Source organism: Babylonia areolata, chromosome 27, assembly GCF_041734735.1.
Source record: "Babylonia areolata isolate BAREFJ2019XMU chromosome 27, ASM4173473v1, whole genome shotgun sequence".
Lineage (NCBI taxonomy): Eukaryota > Metazoa > Mollusca > Gastropoda > Neogastropoda > Buccinidae > Babylonia > Babylonia areolata.
The window spans coordinates 30,714,688-30,736,611 of record NC_134902.1 but is presented as its reverse complement, the minus strand read 5'-3'; the positions used below and the strand labels follow the sequence as shown (position 1 = coordinate 30,736,611).

Here is a 21,924-nt window from a genome sequence, read left to right as displayed (position 1 = left end):
ATGAAGGGGGAAAGTGCGGACACTGAGAAGGAAAAGGAAATCATGTCAGTCCTGCTGACGAAGCTGTCACAGTGTGCTACTTCAAGCTATTATTATCATCATTATCTATTATTACTATTATGATTATTGTTGTTGTTATTGTTAACATTAATGGTACTTAAGTAGCGCCTCAGTATCTCTTCGATCAGGCTGAGAGACTGACCAAATTCTAGGCGCTTTCATTACAAACACAGGAGTCATTTGTACAACAGGCTGCGTACAGTACCGTGGCGCTCATCATTCATTTCGTCGCCGGTGTCCGATTCAGTCACTGAGGCTTCAGACAGTCAAGCGCGCGGAACTTGAAACGGCACACACACACACACACACACACACACACACACACACACACACACACACTTAGGCTATATGAGAGTGGGTTTTGTTCAGGATTTTGCCACGGTGACAACCTTTTTTCTATTTTTCATTCGCATTCAAAAGTGCTTGCTGCACGCGCGGGATCTCGGTTGAAGACTCAGCCGTACTTATGATCGGCTCATCCGAATGACTAGCGTCCAGACCACTACTCACGGTTTAGCCGCGGTGGAGGAGGACTGAGAAAATTCTAGCAAGTCACGGCCACGGTGTGGGATTCAGGGGGTCCCGGCGGTGTTCAGACGGACGCCGCCGGGGTCATCATCCTGGACTTGCCTGGTATTGGTCGTTTCGTGGCCTGGGCTGGCTCAGCTGCACGAGCTACTCTTTAGCTGCGCTAAATTTGCTAAGCGTTAACAAAACAAACAAACAAAAAACGCCGATACTCAGTTCACTACGCTAATTCCACAGACTTTGGAATTTCCTTCACGCTGAGCAACTTGAACTTAGCGCTGCAAACATCGCTCAGATCAGTTTTTGTAATGAAGTGAATTGTGGGCGTGACGGTGCATTGCGACATTGACAATTACTGAGACAGACAACGCGGTCGTGCCAAACTGAGTTGGAGAGTGTCAAGCATCACAGTTAAACACCACTTCAGCTGCATCACACCGGCGTATCCATCCACAATCATGTTTCACTGATATCTCCCACCCAGGCCCAAACTGCGCTCCGACTGACATCCACATTAGTTTTTATTTGTATCTACTAGTTGATGTATGTATTCATCTATTTATTTTTTGTTGTTCGTTGTTAAACATTTCTTTTCTGTTCAAATGAAGGCCAAAACTGAATTGACTGTCTCCTGTTCCGGGATGCACCGCCCCCTCCCCTCTCCCGGACACTTTCTCGGCCCAGTTCCTGAGGGAGATCAATGTTTTTAACTGGATCTGAATTTTACGTGATCTCATACAATATGCATGCAGTCAATGCCTAAGTGTGTTGGGTTCATGATACTGCTGGTCACTGGCAGGCATTTGCCTAGCCGCAGATGTGGTGTAGCGTATATGGAATTTTCCGTGGTGCAGCCAGTGACGCTTCCTTGACTGAGAAACTGAAACTTTACGTGACCAATGAGACATACGGCGCTTTGATCTTTTTTCGCTGTTTCAATACTTTTTTATTGGCCTGTTTTGAGTTTGATGTAGGCCTACATTGAGTGATACACGTGTGTTCGAATTGGTTCTTTTACTGAATCAACCTAAGTTTTCACATGTGTGTGTGTGTGTGTGTGTGTGTGTGTGTGTGTGTGTGTGAGTGTGTGTCCGTCAGTGTGCGTGCGTGTCCGTATGTGTGTCTCTCACTGCCGAGTCTCTGTGTGTGTGTGTGTGTGTGTGTGTGTGTGTGTGTGTGTGTGTGCAGTGCCCGTGTGTGTGTGTGTGTGTGTGTGTGTGTGTGTGTGTGTGTGTGTGTGTGTGTGTGTGTGTGTGTGTGTGTGTGACTCGCTCTCCTTGGGGATAGCAGCCCGAATTTCAGTCACACAGAGAAATCTCTTGTGACAAAAAAGACTGAGTAATACAATAAAACTTGTTCGAATAAAAAATTGTTCGAATGACAGCGGAGACCAAGAACTGCCAGGACTGAGAGCAACTGAGAAAAGTCTTCAACGTGACAAGGTATTATCCCCGTGTTTTGTTTGTTTGTTCACGGTTTTTTTGTGTGCGTGTGTTTGGGATTATTGATGTCGTAATTTCTAAATCAACATGGGGACCCTTAAAAATCATGGACTGGACTTAGTGAAGGAGCCCCACAAATTTACACAGCGGATCCCTGGGACCCTTTCATTTCTATCTTTATCATAATGAGAAACACTGCAACATCTGCTAATGGTAATATCGTTTCACACATGCACTCGGCACATAAATTGCATTTCTATCAATGTTATTATTATCAGTGTTATTATGGGAAACACTGCAACACCTGGCTAAGTGGTAATATCGTTTCATACATGCACAAAAATTGCCCCGGCGGGCCGTTAAAATAGTTTCCTGAATTTAGGATGCTGAAACTGATGTGAATGAAAACTTTTGTTCACAGATTATCCAAGTCCCGCCGGCTTCTGACACCATCTGACGTTTTGACATGTCAATATATTTCAGTGACAGCAAACCGCTATCTTCAGTACATGATCAATCAGCGGTTGAACCGAGTAGTCCGGCACAGTAGTAGTAGACAGGGTAGTAATCGGTAGTAATAATAGGGATTGGCTTTTGGCCTTAGGCCTCGCGGCCTATTTGTGCCCCCTCATTATTTTTCAACTTTGTTTAGGTCTGATTGCATGCCTAATGGATCTTACTGATAAAATAACATCAGTCATACAGCCTGACTTCAATCTACACTCTACACTAAAGAAAAGGTCTTTCAATTTAGGATCTTCATAGGAGTTAAAAAAAAATTTAAGCTGTTGATATTTGGTGCATATTTTGTGTTAGTAAGCAGCGCATTCCAAAAATTAGCAATTCTGAACGGCAAATAAAACCTCCGGTTGTTAGCATCACAGTAGTGTAATAACTTCTGAGAATTTGAAAAGAGCATGCACACTAATATCACCATAATTATGGAATATTTCAAAATAATTGAATCACTGAGGTCTCCTCTTATCCTCAGTCCTTCCTTTGAGTGAGTGTAATTGGAGATAATGCAATCTCTCTGTATATTTTAAGTTTTTGTACCCTCTCAGGATTTTAGTAGCTCGTCTTTGTCAGTATATTTAGTTCTATCACTCATGACTGTCTCTTGAGATGAGGACTCCAAAACACATTAGCGTTTTCAAGATGGGGCCTACAAATGCTTTATGTAACTTGATAAATGTCTCCTTTTCCAGAAAGGTGAAAGTTCTGATGAGTCCCATCATCTGATTTGCTTTGTTCATGACTCTCTGGACATTCGAAGGGAAGTCACTCAGGAAGTACTTGTCAAGTTGGGGCAATTTAATAAGCAGACGACCAAGGTTACGAATGTGTCCAAATGGTAGTTCGTGATCGAAGTCCGAACTGAGACTGCTCTATCATGGCCGCTATTCGGAAACACTGGAGGGAAGCGTCGACTCTTATTCTTGTTATTGCTCGACATAGTGGGTCAAATGTGAAACCTAAGTTTGTCAGTTCATCTTCACCGGCTGGAGCTCTTGCGCAGGTAAACATGGAAGTATTGCTGTTGAAAAGAAGCGCAAAGAGCAAGTTTATGCCGAATTTGTATGTCTTTCCAGGCGGAGTGGCCTCTGATGTAGACTTCTCAGCAGACTGGATCCCAGTCTTCGACTTGCTTGGAAAAGACAACAGACAAAATTTGTTCGATTTTGTTCAAAGAGGCGGTCAAGGAGCACCATTGTTCAGTCGTCAAAGAGTCGATAACTTTTCACACATTCCCAGCGAAATTGCCTTCAGAATATGCGCAATAAGGGAATCTTTTGAAGAATCTGGCGTTTTGATTGCGCGCAGAGTCGAGAAGGGAAAGGGTTTTCGACCATCACCATGGAACAAGGACATGTGGGCTTCTTATATTCCAGACGAAACAGTCATCAAAGAGTGGCGACAAAAGTAGGTATTCGTTCAGAAAGGGGGTCGGTGAGGTGGGAGTATCATTATTATTGAATTATAGTGTTTGAGAAACTAACAGAAAACGAGATAGATGTTGTGCTTGTGCTGGGATTACTGTAAATGTGTGTGTGTGTGTGTGTGTGTGTGTGTGTGAGGGCTCTTGTGGTTTTATAATGTAGGGCTGGGCCTGTGTACATCTGTTTACAAACGCTTTCATAACCGTGAGACTGCATATTTGTTGCTTCTCTGTTGTGCATGTTTGTGTATTCATGTGTGTGTGTGTGTGTGTGTGTGTGTGTGTGTTTATATTTATTTCCTGTTTGCTTCTTGATTTGTTGGTTTTTTTTATATTTTACATTTCATCTTATTTCTTTATCAATTTGTTCAACTTATTTTGATTTAATTTTATTTATCTTTATGTTTATTTACTTCGTTATTCCAGGTTGTTTATTTATTAATTTGATGACTTATCAAGTTATCTGTTTATATTTATCATTTTATGTCTTTTGTTTTTCTTAAAGCCTGACTAAGCACGTTGAGTGATGCAGCTGGTCAGGCATCTGCTTAGCAGATATGTTGTAGTGTATATGGATTTGTCTGAATGCTGTGTAACCCAACTGAACCTAACTGTTCTGTGTGCTTGGACAGGATTTTTGGCTCTGTGTGTGTGAGTGTGTGTGTGAGTGAGTGAGTGAGTGTGTGTGTGTGTGTGTGTGTGTGTGTGTGTGTGTGTGTGTTTGTTGTTAAAAAGTGGTGATGCATGTATAATCAATGAAACATTAATCATTTAATGTCCTACTAGTGGAAAGATACTTTAATTCTATAATTGTACATAACAATAACTGGGAACTGGATGTTCACTGTTAGTTGTGGAAACATTGTGTTCAGATTTGGTGTAAAAATAATAATGATAATGGGACAAGCATTGTGATATAATGCTAGTATGTAATGGTCTCTAAAGATAATATTCAACTTTATACCTGCAGTATATTAAAGCTGTTGATAATTAAGGATGACGGGTATTATCAGTGTGTGTTTTATCATTTAGGGTGAATGAGGATCCCCAAGAGTTTCTACACATGTGCCAAAAGCTGGAAGTGGTCCCAGATGTATGGTCATTGCATGAGTGGTCAAACTGGCTTACACCATGTGGTCTTAAGCAGCGTTTTGACACTGCTTTCTTCATCTGCTGTCTGCAAGACAAGCCCAATGTTGCAGAAGATGAATGGGAAACAGTTCATTCACAGGTCTTATTTTCAAACTTTTTTTCCATTCTGAATTACACATTTTAAAGTAATGAATTATTTGTCAGGACCCTCTACATATAGCTTATAATTTTTTTTTTTGACAGAAGATAATTCAAATAAGATAATAATAAAAGAATGCATCTGTTTAAATGTTCTTCTTCAGCTTCATAATGAAAATGTACTTGTTTACTTTTTAACTTTGACAAAGTGTATTTCCTCAGTGATCTGCTGTTAAGTACCTCTTGACAAATTTTATGAAACATTATTCCACCTTCTAACATATGTTTGATTAAGCTAAGGAGCATCTGTTGTACACTGAATTATGAACATGTTATTGATATGTTTATTTAATTTGTTATTAGGTATCATACTTTACTATGTCAAACTGATGTGACATATGGCCAATGTCTTTCTCTCCTTTATGCACTGAGTCTCATCTGCTTTCATTCCATGGCCAACTTCTGATTTGATACTGTGTTGTATGAATGTTTTGCAGATTTTTCTATAGTTTATTACAAATCATGTAAGTCTTTGTCATTATTACTTTTTCAGTATCAAATCTACTCTAGATATGCTAATAAGATACCCAAGATTTAGCAATTTTTTGGGGTCTTTTTTTCCCATTCACAGCAAAAACAAAAACAAACAAAAAAACAAAAACAAAACCAGCTCCATTCTTCTGATACTCATCAGCATCACATCCCTCCTGTCAGGATTATTTATCTTTTCATTGCGCAACTATCTGGAGCCAACTCCTTCTGCTGATTAGGAACTCTTCTTCTTCCACTTGGTCTACCCACTTCTATAAACTTGCAGAGTTGTCATTGCCGTCGTCACTTACTGTTCTTTGTCCCTGTACTTCAGTTCATCATTTCCAGTCTTGTAGTTATTGTCACCTACTCACCTTCGTCGTCGTTGTCGTCACTTCCTGTTCTTCGTCATCATCACTTACTGTTCTTCATAATTGTTGTCACCACTTCTTCATCATCGTCGCTACTTTCTACTTACCTTCGTCATCAGCTTAGTGCCTGTGTTTCTGCGTCATCGTCTCCACACATATCCACACTCTCACACACACACTCACTCGTGTGCTTCATCGTTTTTTCCTTCCATAAGTGGATTTATTCACTTCATCTCTGTTGAGACCATTGGCCTTCACTTGAAGGATTGTGGTTATTTATTTCAATGTTTTGTACCATTGTTGGTTAATAACTTAATTTGCTGAATTCCTTGTTTGTGTTGTAGTTGTGCTTTGTTGCTCCATGTGCTGAATAAATATATATTGAACTTTTATTTTGTTGTAGTCTGTGTTAGTATTGTCAGCGCATTAGTGCTTGGTTGGTTGGGGGTTACTAGTCGGTTCTCCTATAGAGCGTGACAACTGGCTTAACAAGCATTTTACCAGTACTGATTTTGAATGTGAGTTGCTCACAACTTAAAAGACACTAGTTTTCTGTAAATAGAACTATGAACCCATTAAATTACAACTGCTAAACCATTTTGCTTATCACTTGATCACCACAACCCATCAGTTGCACTGTCTAACAGTACGATCTTTCGTTGCATTGCTTCATATTTGAAAGATTGCATATAGTATGAATATTACAAAGTTTTCATATCTTTCTTATGTTTTTCTTTTTTGTCCAACAGTGGGGATCACCATATGATATTCTACAAGAATATTATCAGGGAGGAGTAGCCTTGGCACCTCCACAAATATATGAGCTTGGACGACTGATGAACTTCAGCACAGTGCCTGACCTTTTGAAGTTCGCCTGTCAACGTGGGCAACACAGGGTAGAGCGGTGGCTGCCAGTTAAGGTGGCATCATCTGACAGCCTGATGTCGGTTTTTCCAGGTGTGTTATCGTTTCAGTCTATTTATTCATAAGAATACAATAAGTAAGATTTTTTGCCACCCCAAATTGCCATTGTAGCTGCATATCATTTGGTGTCTTTCATTTCCCTGTAAAATGATTAAAAGTGACTTTTACCTTAGTGTTATGTTGTCAAAGGGCAGTTTCATGGTACTTCATGACAGAAAATCTCATGACTCTTTGATCAAAAATGGTTATTGAACACTGAAATCTGCCATGTACCAACTATGATCAAAACTTGTCCATGATCATAAGCAAGCATATGTAAATAGAAATGGGTGTGGGAATAAATATACTTTCAATTGATTTTGCCTTTATTCATTTGACAAAGTATTTTCGGTGAAAAAGACAATAAAAAAAATAAAATGAAGAAAGATTTACCTTAAATTTTTATAACAAGTTGACGGGGTACTGAGAAAGAAGACACTAAACATTGCTATACAGCACTGCTGTAAACAGAAAAAAGCAGTTTTATTTTTCATTATGTATGTCACAAAAACTGGACACCAAATCAGATTGTGGAAGGGACTGGGCTGGCAGATAAAACTTGAGTGCAAACACATCATGACTGATGTTGCCACCAGAAGTGAAACACAAGAACTAAAAGGTTAGTTTTTTTTTCAATTCAAATTATAACTTTCTCAATTCTGTATGAAGAAAAAGAAAAATCTGTGTTTTTACTGACATTTTTCAATCTGATGTTTGAGCTCTTTGAATGTCATGTGATGAACAAACAACTAGTTTAAAGAACTTGTCATTTGATATAATTTGCTAAAGACCCATACTTAACATATGAGTCTAACAACTGTTTGGAAGAAACTTTAGAAAAAAAAGAGTAAAAAGTATGATATTCTGAACTGCATAATGCCATGGTATTTCTTGGATTGCTGTCCCAAAAAACTTATTTCTGTTTACAAATATAGCGAAAAAAAAGTAGATCACACACAAATGTTATAACGTGCAGATTGACTTTCAGGCATTTGTTGTCTTAACCCTTTCACTGCCAGGGAAATAAGATTTAAGCGAAATCTATTTGCCTGTTTTTTTTTGTTTTTTTTAATACAAAAAAACGGGTATATATTTAAAAAAAATTCTGTGCTCTTTGTCATTGGAGAAAGACCCATAAAAGTGTATATTTTCTGAAAGGTAAATGGATAAAGAATACAAGACACATGCTTTTTTTCCAGTATCATAACATTTCAGTGACATGTTGTTTTGAAATCAGTGGTTTGTTTTTTGTCGCATTTTCAGTTTCAGTTTCAGTTTCACTTTCTCAAGGAGGCGTCACTGCGTTCGGACAAATCCATACACGCTACACCACATCTGTTGAGCAGATGCCTGACCAGCAGCATAACCCAACGCGCTTAGTCAGGCCTTGAGTGCATGCTTACATATTTGTGTACCTATGAAAGTGGATTTCATTTTACGTAATTTCGCCAGAGGACAACACTCTCGTTGCCATGGGTTCTTTTTCAGTGCGCCAAGTGCGTGCTGCACACGGGACCTCGGTTTATCGTCTCATCCGAAAGACTAGACGCTCAGTTTGATTTTCCAGTCAAACTTAGGAGAAAGGGCGAGAGCGGGATTCGAACCCACACCCTCACGGACTCTCTGTATTGGCAGCTGAGCGTCTTAACCATTCTGCCACCTTCCTCACGCATTTTCAACTTGTTCATTATAAACATTAGTCAGGTAATTTACACTAAAATATATTTTCTGGAGAAATGGATAATACCTGTACACATAAATCATACTAGAACAACCACAATGAAAAAACACACAAAAAACACAAAAAAAACCCCCACCAAACCATAGTGCATTGTGACTGGTCCAAGTGATAACATGGATGTGAGGCCACACCCTCTCGGTCTCCAGCCCCCTCCTCTTCACCCCTCTCACAGGTCTCCACCACCCACCTCCACCCCTCTCACACAGCCACTTTATCCAGTTGTCATCAGACTGCGTTGGCTGAGTGCCAAGAATGTCACTCAGAGTGTGTCCTGCAAATGATTCGGACACTTTCTGTCATCTGCTATAGCTGAACAGCCGGCATCACTCACTGATAGTCGTATCTTGGCCAGTCTCTTCATTGCTCCCTTTATTTTCTGTCAAATCGTCTGATAAAAGTTCATCACTGTCTTCTTCCTAAAATTTGTAAAATAACTTGAATATTGAAAAAATACACAATTTCAGAACAAGAAGTGCTTCTATAAATAAATTGTTAAATGGCAGGTTTAGTATTTAAAGAAATGCAATAAGCAGTAAGAGAGATGGGTTCTAAAGTAACAGGTACATTGAAAAAAAAAGATTCCTGAATAAGAAACCCTGCCACAAATTAAGCATTGTAAATCGTACAGTATCATACTCAGGAGTAGGTTGACTGCTGGTTCCATACCGTTTGCACGCATTGATTTTTAAAACATAAATTTTCAGAAAAAACATAAAACATGATATAACATCACTAGTGTGGTAACATATTTGAGGATGTCATTTTGTTTTCAGTTCATCCAGATTTTTGGAAGATGCACTGAGTTTACTTCTGTGACAAACTTAAGTGCCATTGAACAACATGAATTTGCCTGAAAGGGCAGGCCTATCTTCACTTTGCTGAGTTGATGTGAATAATCCAACAGATGTAGCTGTGAAAACATTTGTGATCATTCTGATTTGGGAATGTTGATCAGTTATTTGGATTGTGATGGAATCTCCCTTTCTTACTTCCTTTGCTTCACCATTCAAAGTTTGGTTTGGTGTTCCATCAAACAGCATTCCATTTTTATCCTCTGTTAAGCCCTTTGTGCCCCCTGTGGGGATGCCAAGCGTCTTTCAGTATAAATAGCACCCCTGCCTTCGGGAAATTCTGTGCTAGAAATTCCCTCTTTTTTATCATTCTCTTTGTTTCTGCCTTTTTTCTTTTTTCACTGTGGTCTCCTTTTTCTGCTTCCCACTCCATTCCCTGAATTTCCTTTTCTTTTTTCAAGCAAGCCTTTACACTTTTTTTTTTCTTTTCCACAGTCTATGATGTACTATCTATGCTGTTTTGTTCTGGCGATTAGGTAGTGAGATGTAACACTGGGATGGGCACTAACTCCCCATTCTGCAGTGTTATTTGCCTTTGTGGCCTTTTTATGTATTTTTTGTTCGGCTTTAAAGTAATGTTCTTTTCTTTTTTTACAATTTTTTGTAATCTTGGGATGATAAATTAAGCGGAATGGCTGGCGTCCTCTGCATGGCCTAGTCTTATTTGCCATAAGGAGCTAAATGGTCAGGATATTGTGTCATGAACTGTGTTTTGTGGGTTTGTCTTAGTGTTTTTTGTAAATGTGACAGATTTGTGTTGATGTGGTTGAGCATTTGTATGGTTTGACAATCCTGATATGGCCATGTGTGGTCAGCTGGACTATTAGCAGCAAGAGCAAGAACAAGCCCTCCGTGTTCCTTTTCCTCCCTGTCTCACTCCTCTCCCACCCTTCCCAGTGAGTTTCCCTCTCTCTCTGCCTCCCTCTATTCCCCCATCTTTCTAATTGCTACTGTCATTCCCAACTCCCCCTTGATCTTGTTTCCTGTTCCCATCATCATTATCCACTCCCATTTTTTTCTCTTAATTTTGTAGTTTTCCCGTCTTTGACAGATGGCTCAGTTTGTTGGGATTAAGGCTCATATTCTAAAGGTTATGAATTTGAATCACCAGGTGCTGAAGTGAACCCTGACATTTTCTATCATAAATCCATGTGCTGTTATTCTGGTGATCTGGTTGAGTTAGACAGGCTCCCCTTCACCCTCTCCCACCTTACATGATAAACGCTTGCAGCCTTTATTAGAAGGGTTCTCTGGAGGGACATCTGGAGGGACATCTCATAAGTTCTTCATGGAGCTGGTTGTAAAATGTATAATCCTGTTCCAGCAGTCAATCAAATGCTTGACATTAAGAGGCAGGTTTCACAGCACACACCATGGATCTTTTTATTTTCATTTTTATAATCTTTTAAAATATAAGAACGTGTTTGGCAAAAATGACCTGTATGCAGGCAGCGGAGTCAGTCGGTCTTTCAGTGAGAGAAGAAAGCCGGTTGAAATAAAAGTAAATGAATCTTTCTTTTTCAGGAACATAAAATTGTCTGCACACATTTCTTCTGTGATATCATTAACTTCTTTAAATGTTGCAACCGTTGATAACCCAACCTGTTTTTGATGCTGCTCTGTTCAGGTGACAGCCTGTACCCCAAGGACATAGACCCTGAGGGCCCTGATGTGACGTTTACCCACACTGAGAGATTGGCTGAGCTGGACAACAGTCATCCCAACAAACACCGGGCACTGGTCAACCCGGAAATGCGACATGCAGATGGAAGGATGTGTTATCGTGTAGTCTGCAATATTGCTTTGCCAGGAGAGCATGTGGCCCCCCACATTCCAGACAGTGAATTCAAGTTTGTCCCCAGATTATAATGTTTGATCAGTGATAACAACTCCATCTGTGTTCCTGGGGGGGAAGTCTTGTTGAGCAAGCGGGTTCTGTCTTCAGGATGACAAGGATGAAAAAAGAAGAACACAGCAATGTTTTTCCACTGGTATAATCTGGAACAGTGACTGGTGGGGTAGTGTAAGGAAAGGGGATGCAAAGGAAGTACGGTAGGGTAAAGGGAACATGAGGTAGGGCAAGGGGAATTATCGAAGGTTGAACGGGTAAAATGGAGCACTGCACGTATCTACCACTTGAACACTTCAAACGGTAGGGATATTACTCATGCTTATGCCAGTACACTAATCTGGTTGGTTAACAAGTCAAGCTAATGTACCCACATCTCTTCTGGTACAACAATCTAACGGTGACTGTCACAGGTTAAGCTGGTCGTTCATCAATTGGAGACAGTCAACAAGGTGTGATGTAATTCAGAGATTATGTCAAGTTAGTATAAATATCATACTCTGGAATTTTTGTGTCATAGTTTCCATAGTTTGCCTTTAAAATAAGAAAGGAAATAAAAAAGAAAAGAATGGAATAAATCAAATACGGCAAAACACAAAGGATGCATATGGTCCTGCCACACATGTATACATATAAATGTACATGTACACCAATATAATAATAATAATGATGATAATAGTAATAATGTAATCTATACATAGCCCCTCCATGCAAAAACATGCCCAACCATGGTGCGAAGTGTAAAAATTGACGTGTAAAACATGCATGCAAACACCAAAACGACCACTTCCATATGCATAACGCTGCACGGACATCAAACCAAACACACTGTAATCTATGCACGGACACACACAAAAATATCACACACAACAAAAACACCCAAAATACATACCAAACATCACAACACCCAATGTTGCAATCTCACATCTCAACACCCAGCGCCAACATCACAGTACCCAAAACCAATCTGAATACCCCATGGGCCCAAACCAGTCACATATATTACAATGGCCAAACAAGTCACAGCCAAACCACAACACCCCAAAATCAGTCCCACTCTTCCACCCTCCCCTCCACACAACACCTCAACAGGACACACAGAAAACAGAAACAAGCACACACCCACACTTTCACAGTCATCAGATCAAATGAAGGCTGTTTAAGCGTTGGGATTTGAAGCTGGAAATGGACTGGGAGTGTCTGAATTCATATGGCAAGGAGTTTCACTGGACAAGGGTGGTGAATGCAAAGGATCTTTGAACAAAGGACTTTGTCATAACAGAGAGAATTTGGAGAATGTACAGAGAGAATTTGGAGAATGTTACTGTCCAATGATGAATAAAGTTGTTGGAATGTAAATAGTGAGGAAATGTGATAGTTGAGTGAAGAGCCAGAAAAAGCATGAAAGCTGTGTGTGGAGAGTTTATATTCAATCCGGGACTGTAATCAAAGTGGAATGCAACAAGTGGTTTCAGAAGAGGCAGAACATGGTCACTCTTAGGGCAGTTCAATACAAGATGTGCAGTTGAGTTTTGGACTTTCTGGAGTTTGTGAATAATGTACTTAGAAGAATCACCAAGCAGAAAATTACAATAATCCAGTTTTGAGAAGGAGGAAGGTGGCAGAATGGTGGCACAAATGTGTGTGTGGGTCTGGGTTTGATTCCTGCTCTCTCATTTTCTCCCACGTTTGACTGGAAGATCAAACTGAGCATCTAGTCATTCAGAGGAGATGGTAAACTGAGGTCCTGTGTGCAGCACTGTTTGCGCACTGAAAAAGAACCCATGGCAACAAAAGTGTTGTTCTCTGGCAATATTCTGTAGAAGAAATCCACTCTGGTAGGAGTATATATGTGTGCATGCGCTCAAGGCCTGACAATTGCATTGAGTTATGCTGCTGTCAGACATTGGCCTAGCAGATCTGGTGTAGCATATATGGATTTGTCTAAATGCAGTGACGCCTCTTTGAGAAACTGAAACTTTGAGAAGACAAAAAGCACAAATAAGTGCTGTGTATGTGTCAACAGACAGGAAGTGATGAATGGAAGCATGGAACCCGTTCTGTGCCTATCAGCCATCATGTGCTGACCCAAAGTGCTTCCCCAGTGCCATTATGCTTTTCAGACAGCATCTATTCTGATTTTTCCCCAATCCAAGTTTGATTCAATGAACACAGACATACACTGAATAGTTCTCTGGATGTGTCTGCAGTGTAAAAATACCATGTAAAAGAGCATAAGTCAGGAGGAAGACCCCTTTCTTTTCAATAATGATTTGCTAACTGGTCCACATGGAAGGCTCCATGAAAGGGGGTTTGCCTCATGTACAAAAAAGGAATTACAAACTTTGAGGCCGGGGGCCTCACACCACTTTGCAGTCTGTGAACTTGAAGTGACAAAACCGACAGCAACATTTACACTTCTTGAGTCAAACAAACAAAGCAGACAACAATGTTTAACAAGCGACAAGGAGAGGTGCAGATTGTGGATGTGTGGTATGGGAAGGGGGGAGGGGGGAAGGAGAGGAGTGGTGAGGTGTAGGTGAGAAGTCATTGTCCAGTTGGGGTGGAAGATGGCGTGACCGTGAGGTCAGAACATCACTGCTTTCACTTCCTTGAGCAGCCAGTAATCAAGAGTTGAAAGAGCAAAAAAAACCCCCCAAAAAAACCCAGACCTACATTTGTTTTTTTTCTTGCAGTTTGTCACTGATCAGACGATTGGCTTGTTTGTAGAGGAGGCAAACCAGTAAGCGCAGCAGACACTCTGTTGGCACAGTTGCAACCTTGAGGGAGGTGGCATTCAAGAACGTCCCCCCTCTGGAAGGGGAAGCTCTTTGTCACAAACCTTATATGAGTGACTTTTTATGTTGACCGAACCTAGGTTTGTCATTGTCTGGACAGTTATTCACTTACCTGTATACGTTAGTTGAACTTATTACCTGTTTTATTTTCATTGATATAAATTGACAAAAACTGTCATTTCCAGCTGTGTTTTGTTTGTTTTGTTTCATTTTCGTTTTGGATGTCAGTCTGTAGAGGTGGAAATATATACTTTTTTTTCATACAAAAATTGTTATCTCGATTTTGAAATGCTTGAGTAGTTTGCAGTCAAATTAAATGGAAACTAAGCCAATATTCAGAATCCTCATTCATTTTCCTTAAAAAAGTAGCATGCTGTCTTTTTTGTGTCTCTTATAGTTGTTGTGCTGGATTTTGGGAGGGATTTCTTACCCCTGAATTTTTAAAATCACCTGGTAAGTGGGAGTACTTATTTACAATATTGTTATCTCCACTTTGAAATGCTCGAGTTGTTTGCAGTCAAATGGAAACTAAGCCAATATTCAGAATCCTCATTCATTTTCCTTAAAAAAGTAGCATGCTGTCTTTTTTGTGTCTCTTATAGTTGTTATGCTAGATTTTGGGGGGGATTTCTTACCCCTGAATTTTTAAAATCCCCTGGTAAGGTGGAGTACTTGTTTACAATAATGTCTGGCAGTGAAAGGGTTAAAACCTTACCATTTACATTTTCTCTGTTTTATCCCTAAGCTGTACAGATACTGCTAAACAGTGAATTCAGTAAGTCTTTTATTTAATGTACCTGTGAATAATTTGCCAAGACAACTTAAGTGTTATACTTCTAATTGTTGCAATTGTTCTTCCCCCCCCCTTAAATAAATTTGTCGGATTACCCATTGCTCTGAATCAAGTACTTAGGTGAACAATTTGCAGAATGTGGCTGCATAATTCTTGTGTAAATATTTCCTTGCGTAGCTTATCGATGCCAGCAGGCTTTCCATTCCTTAAAATGTTTACTTCTTTTTTAGTGCCGTTAACCATTACACGAGTATTAAGATGTCAGTGTCAAGAGTTTAAATCACAGACGGTATTGTGAATTCTCACCATATTCTTCTTTTGCAGTATTGAGCTGTTTGAAGTGCTCACAGTTTTTATATCTATTGAACAATCAGGCTTTTACCTCACTCTGGATGATGGAACGCTATAGCGCTCCTGATGTAAGGTAGCGTTCTGGATGATGGAACGCTATAGCGGTTTTGACAATTAAATTTTTTTCCATGTTTTCCTCATGGGGTAGCATAAAAATCACATTTACACCGGGCATTGCAAACGTGTCAAGGGTTGAATGGAAAGTTTCTTCTTGAGGTTCTGTAACTATACACTTGTTGGCCAGCTGTTGACCTTGGTACCCCACATGACAAGCTATTCTGCATATGTATGTGTTGCAGGCGATACAAGTGGAACTTTTTTTAAGCAAACTAGATCACAACAGCGGCTTTTTACTGCTGCTGAAGTGATTGAAATGCTTCAAACTGAAGGTTTCGACATCGACGAGGATGATGAAGATGTTGAATAAAGTATCTGCAGTGAAGAAAGCTACCAGCAAGAAGGTACTGACAGTGACTAAGCTTCTGAAGGCTGTGAAGAGAGGAAGGGGGATGGGCATACACACATGTGAGAAGAGGGGTCAGTGGGTCAAGTACAGGGAGTTTCATTCAGTTACTTTGTGTTTTGTGTGATTTTTTTTTTTCCTAACCTTAATAAATGGATCATCTGCAGGGGAAAGCAAGGGAGAAAACTATTCGTCCGGAGTGAGTTAATGACCTTGTTCCCAATGTTATTCCCAGTTATTAGATTGCTTTTAACTCCTTGTGTATCCCCCCCAGCCCACCCCATCACTGACTGTCACGTGGACATTGTTTTTCTTTCTCTCCTCTTGAGTGGGTTTAAATTGATATTGTGTGAAGAGATAACAGACCTGCATGTTTTGAGGTTTGCTTCTATGAGAGTGGGATATGAAGAGACTGGTGACCTTGACAGTGAAGTTAATAACGTGAAACAAAAGGTTTCTGGGGTTTGATTGTCATTGAGCAAGTCTCCAGGTGAATAATGTGAAACTCAAAAGGTTGTGGGGTTTGATTGTCATTGAACAAGGCTCTCTGAGTGACATTAATTGTTGTGATTTTATCTGGAAACTGTGCATATCTTCAAATGAAAAATGATTATTATTTGTCCATTCAAGTCTTCATGGTGGACTTAAATATTCAGAACGAAGTAATGGTATGTCACTGATGGTGTTATGATTAATTTCTTTCTCTGTTGTTCATAAAACTGTGATTTCATCAATCAAACTGCCGTAGTTGTTATATTAATCATATTTTATATAATTGTGTTCAGTGCCTTTCAGAATGAATTGGGAAGGTATATTATTAAAAAAAAAAAAAAAAAAAAAAAAAAAAAATCAAGTCTTGGTTCGTGTGAATAAGATGCAGAAACTAGATGAAATGTGGGCTGTTGGCCCATGCTTTCTCACAGTCCCATGCTTTTTTTGCACATTACGATGAAGTAGGGATGGGTGGGAAATGTGTGTGTTGAGGGGAAGAGAGGGTTCCTCATGCTTTCTTACACTTTACAAGTATGGGATTGTGAGAAATAGTGGGCATTTCCCTGCTACATGATCTAAAATTGCAAAAAAGCCTGGCAATATATGAAAAAGCGTGGGAAGTCTGCCTCATTTGTATTAAAGGTATTTCCTTTGTCATCAGGGTTGGTTTCTTGTCTTTTCCCAATACAAATCTTAGAGAGAAATGGAAGAGAAAAAGGAGAAAGAGCTGACAATGGCAATCAGGATAATAGTGAGGACGTAAGCGAAGACGTTGACGGTGAATACACCGGATTGTTTACTGTTTTTGTGTATGTGTGTGTACTTGTATCACTCATGTATGTGTGTGTTTGTGTATGTATTTGTGCGCGCATGTGTGTGTGTATGTGTGTGTTGTTTGTTTTCCTTTGACTCTGCAAAGAACTTTTTTGTGTGTGTCCTGAGTTGTTTCTCTGAAATTGAGAAGCTAATTTCAGAGAGATGTTTCAAATAATGGATACCATGATAAACAAATAAAGAAATGTGATATGAAGGAAATCGCTAGATATATAATGTGACAGAAAAAGCTGTATTGACAAACACTGAAATTTAATTTTGCCCTATTTTCAAGACCCCTAAGCTAGGGGCAGAGACTCGTGAAGTAATTTTTCCTGTCACATATATTATGGTGTGCAGGTCTTTAGTATCACCAGCACCACTACCCTGTCTCCCTTCTATTCCCTGTTTTTCATCTCCCAGCCCCACCTTCTTCTAACCTTCCCTCCCCACTCTTCTCTCCGCTGCAGTTAACTACCTTTTAATGTCTGACAGACCATGCGTTCCCCTCCCCCATCCCTATTCCTCTGTCTTTAGTCAGTGTGCTTGTTATAGTCTCTTGTTCCCAGCTACTGGGGTGATATGGTAAGTGAGTCTGGTGATGCAGTGTGGTGAACACGATAAGCAATATGCTCAAGTCAAGATTTTATTCCAAAAAGACCCCATAGGAGCACATGGGAAAAAGAAAACAAAAGGCAAACAAAACATGGCGACAATATATGTGGCAAGATTGAACAGTACATGATGAACCTGTAAATGTAAGTAAATGACATAATGCTGAGTTTAAAGTATTATCTGAACACAAAGGCATCCTAAAATAAGACCAACTGCACTCACATTAACTAAAGCAATGTGTTTATACAGTAATAGTAAACCAGCCAAGCAGAGTAGTAATATTTTTAAAACAAGAGAGGCAAGGCCTTCAAGACTCACTTGTGATACACTTAAAAAATATCTAATCGTTAAAATGTGCTCTGTATTTGTTATTATAAAGCTTCGGGTTAAAAAAGAAAAAAGAAAAGAAAAAAAGTCCTAATGGCAGATTCGAACCCCGGGTGTTCGAGTGAGAAGAAACATTATCCATTACACTTTCAGGGCTCATATCACTGACGTTCAAAAATATAATATTTAAACATGCTTTTTTAAAGGGCGATAAGTCAATTGCGGTATTCACAGTGAGAACGCTGTTTAAATCATATTATTCTGGTGTATCTTGGGCATTCAAAAAATCTTTAAGGGCAATTAAAAATTATTTTTAAGTCCGCAGTAAAGGAGATGTGGCTATCGCCGCAATCACACTGCAGCATTTAGCCGTTTTCTCTGGATCTAGATAGATGTACAAGTTTAGTTACACCTGGTTGACACGGTCAATTCAATTTCTCTTTTATGTTCATTCTAGTTTTATAGTTTTAAAGTTGATATGAAAATTGAGTATTTTGTTAAACTAATAACATATAGTTTTATAGTTTTAAAGTTGATATGAAAATTGAGTATTTTGTTAAACTAATAACATATAGAGCCAAGTACAAGTACTTATAAATGTTGTATGAAGTTAAAAGGACTTTATTTTGAGAAAAGTCAAGACTGGAAATTTTTACGTTTCATCAATTCAAGGGTATTAACTCTCATGATTTATTATTTTTAACTGTGAATTCCGACTGATTCTGTGGATAAATATTGTGGCAGTTTGGGGCATAATCCAGTAAGTGATGAGGCGTTCACAAATCTTTCTCTGAATAAATATTTAACGGTCTCCTTCTCCAACTTTCCATCACATGTTATGTATTGTCCATTGAATATAGGATTGAACGGGCAGGTCAACAACTTGAAACAAAATGGCGTCGTTCACGTTCGTGAAGAATATGAGCACACGCTTTGAATATGTATAAATATGTCTATGCAATTGATTTTTGCCCATGACCTTCAGGGCTCGTACACTGAGAGTAAAACACACAAGCTTTTTATGTACTGAGTATAATTTCAAAATGTAATGTTTAAGATGAGAAAGATCAGTTTAAAGCAAATTAAGCCCCCTAGCATTAATTACAGATTAATTTCCCTTTTTTACTATCTGCACCAAAGATATGCAAAATAAATATAACTTCCATGCTTAGCAAAAGAAGTTCCTGTTTGAACAAAAAATTATAAAAATGACTGCTCTTGTTGTTGTGTCAGAATATCAGATCAAAGTGCCAAGTTTAGAGAATAAAAAAATATAAATATAACAGTAAATTCAGTTTGCATATAATTTGGCTTCTTTAAAAAAAAAAAAATTTGTGCCCATCCCAGAGGTGCAATATTGTTTTAAACAAGATGACTGGAAAGAACTAAATTTTTCCTATTTTTATGCCAAATTTGGTGTCAACTGACAAAGTATTTGCAGAGAAAATGGCAATGTTAAAGTTTACCATGGACACACAGACACACTCACACACAACCAAACCCCGGGTTAAAACATGGACTCACTTTGTTTACACAAGTGAGTCAAAAATTGCATAATGATTTTTATAAAATTAGTTTGAACAACGTTGTCTATAGTTATAACAGCTAAAAGAAAAAAAAAAAAAGCTACTGTCAATAAATTATCCATCATAAGCATCATTACTTATCACCATCACTGCCATCATCATCATTACCACATATCACCATCACAAGCAATCGCCATCACCGCCATCATCAACATTACCACCAATCACCATCACCACCATCATAATCATTACCACAAATCACCATCACAACCATTCGCCATCACTGCCATCATCATATGTGTGTGCATGTGTGCATGCCTTTAATCTGATTTATGACACAGGAAACAAATGAGCGCCCAATGGCAGCCGTCAGTTGGCTCTACCCAGGTAGGCAGCCTGTTGTACAAATGACCCCGTGTTTGTAAAACGCTTATAGCTTGGTCTCCAACTGAGGATAGGCGCTATATAAGTATCCATATCATCATCATCACTACCACAACCACCACCAATCATAACTAACCACCATCACCGACATCATCATTACCACCAATCGCCGCCACCATCACCTAGGACCAGACTTCCTCCAGACGGGTACCGAAGTAAGGCGACCATCACGATCTCAGCAGTTCACAGGTGGTGGATAGCCACAGGGACCAGATCTACCACTAGATATTTGTATTGTTACCCAGACATTCACAGACGCTGTATTGGCAGATAAGAGTCTTAACCATTTTGTCTCCTTCCTTCTCCATGAGAAGGAGCAGAATGAGGGCTGAACGAAATGTGGCCGACATGCGGCGCAAATATGGCACATGGACTTATATCAAATAAATAAATAAATATATATATATATATATATATATTATGTATGTATGTATAATTAGTGAACTTTACATGTAAAGTTTTCTTTTCAATCGCCAAAGACGTGGAACAAGCTCCCTGATAACCTCCGTCATTCTGATTCCCTCGCATTTTTTAAATCTCGTCTCAAAACTCACCTTTTCCCTCAGCATTAAGTTCAATTGTGGCAGGTCCACTTCCTTTGTGTTAGCTGTGCTTGACTATGTATGTATACATATGTATGTGTACATAACTACATGCATGCATATGAATGTGTATTGTGTGCGCGTGCGTTTATGTAAGTTTGTGCCTGCCTATGTGTGCGTATGTGTTAGGGTAGCTGTTAGATACACATGCATTGTTAAAATGTGTGTAGTCATATTTGACATGGTAAGTATATTTAACACCAAACATGGAGTATAATACAAACTCCTCCTTTTGGTGTGTGTATGTAACATAGATGTAATGTTTTATGTTAACAAAGCGTTTTTGTAAAGCACCAAGAGCAGATTTCTGGATAGTGTGCTATATAAGTATCCATTATTATTATTATTAAAGTGCTTTAGGCTCTGCTTGAAAAAAAAGCAGTATGTGTTCATCACTGATTAGTATTATGATGATAATAATTATTATTATTATTAGTATCCGGATAAACATCACCATTGTCATAACCATCATTATTACCATTATTGTTCTATTATTTATTACAATAATAATCAATAATACTGTTGTTGTCACTATTATGATGATTCTGATTATTATATGTTGTTGTTGTTGTATTATGATGATGCTGATTATTATTATATGTTGTTGTCGTTGTGTCATTGTTATCATGATGATGATGGTAGAAGTTGTTGTTATTATAATGGCTAAGGGAGAAACCGAGAACTGGGCCATCCAAAAGATGACAGGGGGAAAAAGAGACCCTGCTTGATTCACTGCGAAACAATGTGGGGTGTAAATGCATAGGACAGGGGTGTGCGCATGTGTGTGTGTGTGTGTGTGTGTGTGTGTGTGTGTGTGTGTGTGTGTGTGTGTGTGTGTGTGTGTGTAGTGATTTCAGTGATCAGGAACTACACACAAAGCAGAAACATACATCCTTCTTCTGTCCTGCTTGTTCAGCTTTCAATCAATCACAAGCTGAGGAGGGGAAAAAAAAAAGAGAATTCCCTTCAGTTGAAACTGGTCTTTTTCTGTGATTTTGTTTTTTGCCCTTTTAAAGAAATCTCCCCACTTACCTTTCCTACAAACACTTTCTAATGTTAAGAGAGAGAGAGAGAGAGAGAGAGAGTTCTTTCTTTAATTTAACGTCTTTTCACTTTAAGTGATATTAGACATATCTGTGTCTGTGTTTCTCTGTGTGTGTGTGTGTGTGTGTGTGTGTGTGTGTGTAAGAAAATT

The 21,924-nt window shown here is 39.0% G+C and overlaps 1 protein-coding gene across 2 annotated transcripts; it reads left to right on the top strand.

The window, feature by feature from the left end:
- Positions 1 to 3,311: 3,311 nt before the first annotated feature.
- On the top strand, positions 3,312 to 21,895 carry LOC143301514 (acyl-coenzyme A diphosphatase NUDT19-like). 2 transcript variants are annotated; one of them, XM_076615857.1, is made up of 4 exons: positions 3,312 to 3,953; positions 5,002 to 5,200; positions 6,851 to 7,058; positions 11,284 to 21,895. In XM_076615857.1, exons 1-4 carry the CDS (start codon positions 3,424 to 3,426, stop codon positions 11,523 to 11,525), a joined length of 1,179 nt encoding a protein of 392 aa, XP_076471972.1. In that variant the 5' UTR covers positions 3,312 to 3,423; the 3' UTR covers positions 11,526 to 21,895. The 2 variants fall into 2 exon arrangements, with proteins under 2 accessions (XP_076471972.1, XP_076471974.1); XM_076615859.1 differs by having other exon boundaries at positions 3,455 to 3,549.
- Positions 21,896 to 21,924: the final 29 nt, after the last annotated feature.